The sequence below is a fragment of the Coffea arabica genome, chromosome 3e (genome assembly GCF_036785885.1).
Source record: "Coffea arabica cultivar ET-39 chromosome 3e, Coffea Arabica ET-39 HiFi, whole genome shotgun sequence".
In the NCBI taxonomy this organism is placed as follows: domain Eukaryota; kingdom Viridiplantae; phylum Streptophyta; class Magnoliopsida; order Gentianales; family Rubiaceae; genus Coffea; species Coffea arabica.
The window spans coordinates 1,679,116-1,689,784 of NC_092315.1; the positions used below are offsets into that span (position 1 = coordinate 1,679,116).

Consider the following 10,669-nt stretch of genomic DNA (forward strand, 5'->3'; position numbering starts at 1 on the left):
TAGTTTCAGCCTCGAGAACAAGAATAATTATGCTCGACTATAACACATTATAGATCATTTTGGTAAAATTTTGAAACCAAAAAGAAAAATGAAATCTTGTTAATAAATTTTTTTTTTTTAAAGAGAGAGAGAGAGAGAGAGAGAGAGAGAGAGAGAAATAGAGCAGTCTACCGATTTCACACTACTGAATCGGCGTGCGCGGTTGGAGAGTTGGAGTCTTTGGAGAGACTGTACCGCACGCTCTCTGGATGCGGAGGTGACTAGTTAGTTACTAGAGCGGCTTTGCTGCCTATTTTATTTTATTAATATTTTTTCGTTTTTGATGAATTTCAATTACGCTTCAACTCTCTGTACACTTTTCGAAAATATAAAATGAAAGAAAAATCCTCTCTATACGTTTATTTGCTCAGATCGGATGTATATAAAAGTAGGTAAATAACAAGTTAAATAATTTTCCTCGAACAGAACCAAATATATATATCTATATATTTTAATAATAATCAGTAGGCTGGTGTTTCTCAGTCTTTTTAATGTACGTTGAGGATTTCTTCTGCATCTGTGGTGGCAAAAAAGAGCATAGCTTGAAAAGATAGAAAACGAATTTCTTTTCACCGGAAAACTTCTGTTTTATAGTAAATTAATCAACGCTTTTTCTGAGCCTGACTGCGCAGGATGGAGAACAAGAACGAAGAAAATGCTGACTACAAAGCAAGATTTGCTCGGTCGGGTCAGCGCGGCTGCCGGGCACCGCCCACATCCCACAGCCACCGCAAAGGCGTGGGGTTCAATCAACACTTTTATTGGGTTGGGTTCGTAGTGGTTGCTTATGCAGAGCTGAATTAACCTAAAGCATTTTTAAGTTTTAACCGTACGGGATAATAAGGTGTGCATGGGCTTTGTGTTTTTAATTTAATCCATTGTAACCCCACCACAAATGAGCTGATACTTGAGAAAGAAATTGGTAGTAACAGTTAATTATATAGTAGATAAAAAATGTGGAAATTATTTTTTTTAATCTTTTTATCCATAGAGTTGATACAAAAAAAAGTGATAAGAGAAAATTGGAAAATGTTTCTTTCTATCCACCTCCTTGTCGCTCGTGTCAGCGTGATTTGGCATCATACATGTACCAGGTTGTGTAGGATAAGGGACGGTTTATGGGAAAAAAGCTTGCACCTGACTCTTTTATCTTTTGTTGGTTTTTGATTTTTCATATCATCTTTTACTTTTTCCTGTTGAAAGCTGGATCTCACTCTACCAATATCAGTCCTATATAGATGGAAACCAATAAAACGAGTTGTGACGAATTTTTTGAATCCAAGAAATTAATTTTCTTTTCTTTCTTAAGCAGTCAGTCAGTAGTAATCTACATGCAAGAGTTTGATGTTTATATACATCACATATATATATATATATATATATATATATATGTATATATTCGAGCAATTCATGGGCTGTCATGTTACATCAATTTAGTTACGTGCTAGTCCAAGAAACTTCATCACGACAAGTGTTAAAGGATATATGCTTATATATATAGAAGAAGAAATATATATATATATATATATATATATAGGTAAGGTCTTTTCATATGTAGTTTTCTCTGCTTTCTTGCCATGTTTTCGTGCTAAAATCTGCAGTAAAATTACAATAATAATGATCCTCAAAGCTGAATGGGGGTATGAAGGTTGTAGGTGAAGCTTGGAAATTAACTAGAAACAGTACATGCTGTCTAAGGCCTAAAAAAAAAAAAGTTACTCATTAAACAAATTATTAATTTCAAATAATAATAGCTAGCCTAGTCCTCCAAAAGGGTTGGATTCTTCTCAAAACCTAGCTAGGACTTCTTGATTCTTTTGCAAACGGACATTTGATAGCTAGCCCACCATTTTGCCTTTACACAGACGAAGCAAATTAGCTAGCTAGGCACGTTAATGGTGATTTTGCACGTCATCAAATTTGCCCATATACGTACTGCATGATGAGACTTTGAGCAAGCATATTACGATCGATGCATCTGGGGTGGTAGAGGTGCAAAAGGGTGGGCAGTCCTGTTGCCCACAGATTTGCTTTTCGCTTGCTCGTCAAAATGTTTTTGACCGCAGCCGTTGGTAAATAAATGGCTATAGATGGTTTTTTTTTTTTTTTTTTTTTTTTTTAATGAAAATTTCATCTTTAAGCTTTTAGGACCTCAACTTCGTCTCATTATTTGTCCTTGGATTATGACTTCACAGGCAACTAAAGTTATCTGATTTCACGCATTTAGATTGCCAAAAATATTTATTACTTTTTGTAACGGCTATTGAAATAATATATACGAACCCCTAGTTATTATTTCACAATCCAAATGTTCCGTCGATATAAGTTCTTTAATATTCCAAACTCTTTTTTTTTTTTCTTTTGTTTTGAATTTTAGGTCAAGCAAGTTATTTCTTCCGGTTTCTCTCTTTTAGCCATACTACGTACCCCGATCTCATTTGTTGCAACAAGATATGTAATTGTGTCCTTTGTTAAGCTTCACTTAATTTGTTGTGTTACTTAGCAGTACTTCGTCAATAACTCATGCTTCTAGGCTGATCAAACTTGTTTCGATTGCATTTTTTTTACAGAAAAATTACTGTAACGATTTGATATATATGAGGTAAAAAAGTGATGATTGAGAAATGTGTTCACGAAAGCGTAGCAATTTTTTTGAAAAATTGCTGTCCAAACAAGCACTTTATCTTTTAAAGCCAAACAAAAGAAAAAAAATGATAAGACAAACTTTTTAAGAATAGCTTCAATGAAGTCAAAGCTCAGCAATTTTGGGACCATGTTTTGTTCATACAAGTACAGCGGCGCATAACAGACATACAACCGTGTGGTTCGTCAAAATGTAAAATGCAATCTAGTCTAGAAGGAATACAGTAAAAAAACTTCAATATCTATGTAAGTAATTTTACATAGACATCAGAAGATATATTACGAATTAAAAAAGTAAAAGTAAATTTTGTATGTACTGACAATATATATATTATCACGATTGGTTGGATATACGACATTTATGTAAAAGTAAAAGTTGAATTTCAAATTTAAATTTTATACAGTTATCGTTCATTCAATACTGACAGTGCATATGTTGTCAATGTATAAAAGATTAATTCAAAAAATAATCTACTGTGTAGGCTCCGGGCAAATGGAGTAAAATGAAGAAAGCAATACAAACAAAAGGAAAAGAAAGGTTGAATGATATGGTACCAATGGTACTCTATCCTCCGGTTTCATGTCGTACGTTAAAAGAGGTGTCAAAATGGGTGACTTGGGCGGGTTTGGGTTGGGTAAAATGGGTAATGGGTATAAGTGAGTCAACTCATTTATACCCATTTAATTAGATGGGTATAAATGGGTAAGTCAAAAAATGAATTGGGTAACCCAATTACCCATTTATAACCCATTTATTTTAACTTTTTGTAAATTCATTTAAATTCATTTTTGCAAACTAAGTTATCAATTTATATCACTCTTTGTACCCATCATTAGTTTTAAATATTTACTTATAATGTTCAATAAACTTAATTACCAATTTTTTTTCATTTATACTCTATGTCACAAAATTACTTATTATTTAATAATTGAATAATAAGAATATAAAAATTTGAACTAAGTACTATAAAAATTAATATAAAGACTTAATCCAAAAATTTTGAATTCCTAACATTTTTTTCATATATAAATTTAAAATTTCATTTTATAAAGATAAGAAAATAGGCTAAAATTTATCATAAATTGGTAATGCTAAAAAATGAGCAAGTTAACAAACTAAGAGAAAATAAAATAATAAGATAAAACCAACAAATAATAATAATAATAATAATGAAACAAAATTAGTTAACATCATGACAAAATGAAAAATTTGAAAAAAAAAAAGATGGGGGAAAAGAAGAGATTTGGGAGGAAGAAAATTCCAAATGGGTTAATTGGGTTTGATGGGTTACCCAATAATACCCATTTATTAAATGGGTATTATTGGGTAACCCATTTATACCCATATACAAAAATTTAAGATACCCATACCCATCTATTCATGGGCGGGTATGGGTAAATTTAGTTAAGTGGGTTGATTTGCCACCTCTAGTTAAAACCTATGAAATCTGAAACCAATTTTCTTATCGCCGTTAATTATTGACTCTAGGGTAAAAAGCTCACGCCCTACGTGGAGCGACATGCAGTCTTAGGGCTTAGTAGGATTCAAGCAAATACTAAACGACGTTCCCTTTCATAACCGTCCAATCCAGTAGGGTTTGGACTCTTTTCAAAAGAGTGCCTAACGAGACCTAAGCCACGAACCATAGAAACGCTTAATTAGGTAATGGACCTTAACTTGATCACCAGCCCACCAACTTTTTTTTCTTGCACATAAATTACAGAAATAAATAAGAAAAATATTATTTGCACTTTCATTTTTTTGTTAATTGAGCCCTCACTATTATTTTAATCATATAAATTTTTATTTATTAGACTATATGATAAAATGAATAGTAAGAGAGCAAATAATAAAAAATAAAGTGCATAGATACATAAATAAACTTATGGTATTTGGGGACACACTCTTTGACGCATCACCACATAAGATGGCTAATATTTAGAGTCATTTATCACTTGGATTAAAGAAATGAAAATCTCATGCCAACATTTTAGGACCAATAAAATGTGTATGATTATAAATTTATCACCCAACAATGTAAAAATTGAAAGACCATGCATTCTTCACCTCATCGACATTTTAGTAACTAACATGAATTTTGTACTAAGATAATTACCATGTCTATATATATGTATTGTTCCCAGTAATGGGAGTCATATTATCAAATTTGCCTAGAATAAACATCTTTTGAGTTTGGAGGATCTTTGACTTCGAGTCTCACAATGGTCAATAAGGAGACTAATGTAATTTGGTTGACTGAAAAAGACGTAGTCAAGGAAGAGCCAGTTTCACTCTATGTTTTCAGAACCGGACCGGATAGCGACTCGGCCGAGGTCAGGGGTCAGGGGTCAATGGGTTCGACCGGGGGTCGATAGGGGTCGAACCGGATGACGTCATAAATAAAAATTATTTAAAAATTAAAATATTATATATATAATATCTAATAATATATTGATATTAATAAAGGCATATTCATATATATTTGATGTTTCAAATATATTTAACAAGAAAATACAAAGAAATTAGAACAATCAAGTAGCAATTTATATTATTTAATAAATATTAACAAGTTTAGAATTAAAATTATGAATTTAATTGAAAAATAACATCAAATTTTAGGACAATATTTATAAAGTATCAAATATTTGAGCTATATCAATAAGTTTTAACAATTTAGGGGGTCAAAACATAATATTAAAAAGTTTGAATTTTTTTAAAAAAAAATTACTGTTGAACCGGAAAAACCGGTTTTTTCCCGGTCAAACCCGGTCAAACCCGGTTTTTGACCGGCTTTGACCGGATTTTAAATTTCCGGTTTTCTAATGTGACTCGGACCGGCTACCTGGCCGGTTTCCGGTTCGACCGGTTCGACCGGCCGGTCCGGTCCGAGTCTGAAAACAGAGGTTTCACTATTCTCCTCGGTAAAGAATTCTTTACCAGTAGAAACCATATTCCTGTCAAACATTGACCAAGCTCTAGTATTTCCGGTGGAAACCATCTTCTTCTTTGAGGTTCCTTCAAACGTTAAGAACCCTTCAAGTACACTTAATGCTGCTGAAAGAGTTAAAGAAGCTGTACAAGTACTTTTGGGTCCATATTATTTCATGGCTGGGAGGCTAAACTTCAATCAAGAAACCAAGAGAGTGGAGCTTTTATGCAATAATGCTGGAGTCTTGTTTGTGAGTGCAACATCTGAACTTACACTGAAAGAGCTTGGGGATCTTTCACAGCCAAATCCAACATTCCATCATTTGATTCATCGCCCTGGTCTATATAAAGGCCTTCTTGAAACAGCAATATTCACAATCCAGGCAAGTTTTCAATCATTTTTTAATTTAAATGAAGAAACTGAAAAATGGAAAAACCACCATTTAGTTTTTGTGATTCGTTGTTCTTACGATTATGCAGGTGACAAGATTTGGTTGTGGTGGTTTTTCGCTTGGATTCACCACGAATCATGCTATTCTTGATGGAAAATCAGCAAGTGATATGTTTCACAATCTAGCTTCTATATGTAGAGGTGAAGGTCTGAAGGTAGAAGCAATCAACAATGATAGATCGTGCATTCGAGCAAGAACTCCTCCGCAGATCAGTTATCCACACAATGAATATGTGAAGTTGGCTAAGACTTCATCTCTTCCCTCATCATTCACCACACAGGACAGAATACATCCTTCTCCGCTTATTTTCTCTCATATATATGTTCACAAGCTCTTCTCTTTTACTCCTGATATGTTAATGTCACTCAAAGAAAAAGCCATGACTAAATGCTCAACTTTTGAAGCTATTGTAGCTCATATTTGGAGAGCAAGAACAAAGGCAATCTTTGAAAAGGATGAAGACGATGAGTTTTCAACTGTTCTCTTTGCTGTGGACATTAGGTCCAAACTTTCACCACCATTGCCAAATGACTTTGCTGGAAATGCAGTTGTCACAGCGTTTGCTACTGCAAAAGTGAAGGATTTGGTTGAAATGCCACTGCCCTTTGCTGTTGGGAAGATAAAGGAAGCAAGAGAAAGGGTGACAAACGATTATATAAGGTCTGTCATAGATTGGTTGGAGGTAAATAAAGGTATTCCTGCAAGATGTGATGGGAGCTTTTATGTATCAGCTTGGTGGAAATTGCGTTTTAGAGAGCTTGATTTTGGCTTTGGGAAGACTGTTCATGGTGGTCCAATTGTGAGTGGGAATGATGAATTTGTCCTGCTTTTATCTAATGAAAGTAGTGGAGGAAATGGCGATGGGATTAATGTTTGGATGGGCCTTGAAAAGGAGATTATGCAGAAGTTTGTGTCTTGTGTCTTTGAGATTTAAACCCAATTATATCTAGCTAGTTGGACATCTACAAAAGCACAGTTATTAAATAAAAAAAAAAAGTAACTTCTATTCTCTGTTGATCATATGGTGAGAAGATAACTACTAATTCTACATCGACTTTATTTCATTTTGCACCTAAAAGAGCTGATGCAGTTGTAAAACTAGGATTCTTATGCACTAGCTTTCAACTTTAGGCAAAGTACTTATGTGCAAAGAGCTGATGCAGTTGTAAAGCTAGGATTCTTATGCAGTTGTAAAGCTAGGGGTGATGTCTACAATTTGAATATATAGTTCAAGTTGGCAAGTTGAGCTAATCCGCCAGAAAATTAACAGGAGTTGAAGTTGCTCAGAGGGTGACAAAGAGATCATCACTCTTATATTTTGGTTAACTCTGTCCCTTGAATTTAGACGCACACAGAGAAGAGTTAGGATAACACACAGTCGACCGGCCTCCTCCAAGTTTTCTGCATAACGTAGTAAGTTTTCGTATACTTCATCTGCATCTTTCTTTTTTTTGTAAAGATTTCAACGTTTTTTCCTTGTTCAAGTTTGTTACAAATTCTTCAATAAATCTTCCTTTTGCGTCTCTTACATGCTCTTACTAGTTCTTGGATCTTACAATCAAATGATATTTGGAAGGAATTACGAAGATGAATGCTGTTTTCTGGCTGATAAAATTTGATGTACCGTATCTCTGTGGCTTCTTTTTTCTTGGTTAAAGAAAAAATCAAATTCAACTTTGATAATGTATTCCTTGCACTAATTAAGATGACTTGGGCATTCCAAAGAACCGTTTGGTTTGCTGGCATCGATCGGAAGAATTGGTCAAAACCCTAAAGTGACAAAGTCCATCTTTTGGGATCCGGATTAGAAGCCACGAAGGGAATAAGGTTGGGTGGTGGAATCTTTTCAAAAATAGAAACGCAATTGGGCCACCGAATATCCTTAAGATGCTAAATTAGAAAGGCTGTCTAACAAGGAAGAAGCAGATGATTAAAAAGACAAAACACAGACAGATAATGAACATTTTCTCCAAGGTAGGAACTTCTTAGTCAAAACTCAGGAGGGTTAAAAGGAACTTCTGACATCCAAGTCATTCTAATCTTAATCTAAACATGCTTTAGAGGCAACCTCATTGAGAAACATAAGTATGTCCTTGTTTTTTTTAACCTTTTTCCAATTAACATTCTCAGCCAATGGGATCGATTAGTTAGTCCGACAACATTGGGGCGCACATCTGGATTTTGTATGGCCAAAATTAGGACACTAGTATTTTTTCAACAGTGAATATTCTCTACTTGCGTTCAAAAAATCCACAACTTCATTAAATTATGTGAACACTTTGTTGAATCCAATATTGTACGATAGCTAGTTGAATGTACTTTGGCAAGCACATTCACCATCAAACGAGTATAGCAGAAGAAGACAATCGATTACGCCCTCAATTAGAGCTAAATCGTTAGGTAGGATTTCATATTCTTGAAAGCACCCTCTGCTAGAAGTTATTGGTTTTCTTTTAAATAAAGATATTAATATTTGTGCCTAATCTTTGAGTTCAAAATGCGATGGAGATGAGTAATTACGCTAATATATTTGTGAATGATGAAAACAATAATATTTGCCATAAGTTATACGAATTTTGGATTGAGGCAGTCGGGAGGAGATACAATGAAAAAATATAAAATTTAGTTTGAAATCATCTTCAAGTTAGAAGTTTGATGTATGGTTGTAAACGCCATCCTCAAAATCTATCTAATACTTCGTCATTCATGAAGAAAAGAAAACAAAAAGAAACTATTAGGTCGCCCACGTACCTACATTGCCTAAGTGACATTATTGAGTTTGCAGCTCTCCAAAAATCTTGCTATTAATTACTGGTTGCATGCATGCTCAGTTCTTTCTCTCCTTTACTTCTCTTTGGACACTTATATTTGGTTCTTTCATATTGCTCGCTTACATGTCCCATCTGATCAAGAACTACAGCATTCCAAACTCCAAAAAGAGTGACGACTAGACGAATAATCCTCATTTACACATTCAAACATCTAGATGATCTTGTCGCTGACCAGCTAGAATAGCTTTAATTGATTTCTTTCTTTATTTACACATTATGGTACTGGAATATCCGAATAGATTATATTGGTATTGCTTGAAGCCTGCTGTTGACAATAGTAAAAACCGCATAGAATCTAAAAGTTCTAAGGAAATGTAACAATTTCCGGAAAGAAATTTGAGAACCTAATTAAGGGGAGATAAACTATGCCATACAGCTGAAAATTACCTACAAAACAAGTATTATGATTCCTGCAAATGCAGAGCTTCAAACATTGTGCAGTTGACGCCATTTGCTTACTTATTTTTAAATATTGCACGGCCTGCAGATCTTTTAAAAGCATAGCCATTTCAGTCCAAATAAGTGAACGACTGTAGGCAAAGCGAAGAATGATGAAATTCTTTCGCCTTTCTCTTATGTTCTCCTCTCAAAAAGTAGAGAAATTCTAAGAAATGTTCAAAACTGGCTATAACTTACGATGCGACCTATGAACTTCCTCCGTGATCTCCCGACTAAAAATCATTAGAATAAGGATAAGAGAAGAGGGTTTTTGTCCCCCTTCCGAAGCTAGATAAATTGGCGCCACAGCCATGGTCAACCTATATACTTAGCTGTTTGCAGCAAACTCTGTTCCGAGATCCTTGGAGCTCATATTATAACCACCCTCCTGTCCTTAATTCCTACACTTCGTACTGAAAAACGCTATGAATAAAACAACAAGCAATAGCAAAATTCAGACAAAGAAATGGATGCTTTCGCATAGAATGATGTAAGCTTGTCCCAGATATAATGTTAATTAGTTAGGCCATTTTCAAGGAGTACGTCCTAGCGGCTGATGCCTCTCAACTAACATTTTTTCTATATCTTTTCATAATGCAATCATTCCTAACTATTCTCCTTCAACACATTTTAAATATTCGATAGGCTTGCCAATTAGGCTGTTGTCGAGCCTATAGATAAATTGGGATGCATATGTAGACGAAGCTCTGACATGCCAACATTTCTAGTACATTAACCTTGCTGTGCCAGCATAGATTACTGTACTTGAAGATGAACCCAAAAAACATGGGATTTCTTTACAGAGTTCTCCAATAAATTTGGTTAAGACCCCACGATTGATGCCGACCTGGTCGGCACTGCCACATGCCCAATTGCCATATTGGACCTCAAAAGACACATGTGCCATGACATACCTGCTTTCATGTAGAGACATATGCATGCATATATGGTAGGCTGAAAAAAACTATTGTGCAAATCCCGTACGAACACAATAATTTTCAAGGATATAAAAACCTAAAGTTTTTTTTTTTTTAAGCTAAAAAAAACCTAAAGTTGATTTGGAGAATGGTGATTAAGTGCAGCTTAGCTGCACGCTTAGCTAAAATATTTTAAACGGTTGAGATTGATTGTATGTCTCTCATGCCCATCATTTGTCGTGTATATTTTACGTATGACTGTATAAGCATGAAATTGTTTTGAACAGTTGTAAGTGACAAAGTTTAGATCCATGTTCCTGCACACAAGGTTTGTACTTTGTATCCTAACTCTTTGCCTTGTATATATGTACTAGCGCTTTGACCCGAAAAACAGAGGGTTCATTAGTTTCTCCTGCAGAT

At 34.5% G+C, this 10,669-nt stretch overlaps 1 protein-coding gene across 1 annotated transcript; it reads left to right on the forward strand.

The window, feature by feature from the left end:
- Positions 1 to 672: 672 nt before the first annotated feature.
- Positions 673 to 7,586, forward strand: LOC113737883 (acyltransferase GLAUCE-like). The gene is made up of 3 exons (XM_072084025.1): positions 673 to 804; positions 5,611 to 5,994; positions 6,092 to 7,586. The coding sequence occupies exons 1-3, from the start codon at positions 673 to 675 to the stop codon at positions 6,995 to 6,997; spliced, it is 1,422 nt and encodes a 473-aa protein (XP_071940126.1). The 3' UTR covers positions 6,998 to 7,586.
- Positions 7,587 to 10,669: the final 3,083 nt, after the last annotated feature.

What these genes read in the sequence shown, in the direction of transcription:
- LOC113737883 (XM_072084025.1), top strand. Translation starts at nt 673, where the DNA reads ATGGAGAACAAGAACGAAGAAAATGCTGACTACAAAGCAAGATTTGCT. An exon ending in TCAATCAACACTTTTATTGG is followed by an intron (nt 805 to 5,610) that starts GTTGGGTTCGTA and finishes TCCTCGGTAAAG; the next exon opens with AATTCTTTACCAGTAGAAAC. An exon ending in CAGCAATATTCACAATCCAG is followed by an intron (nt 5,995 to 6,091) that starts GCAAGTTTTCAA and finishes ACGATTATGCAG; the next exon opens with GTGACAAGATTTGGTTGTGG.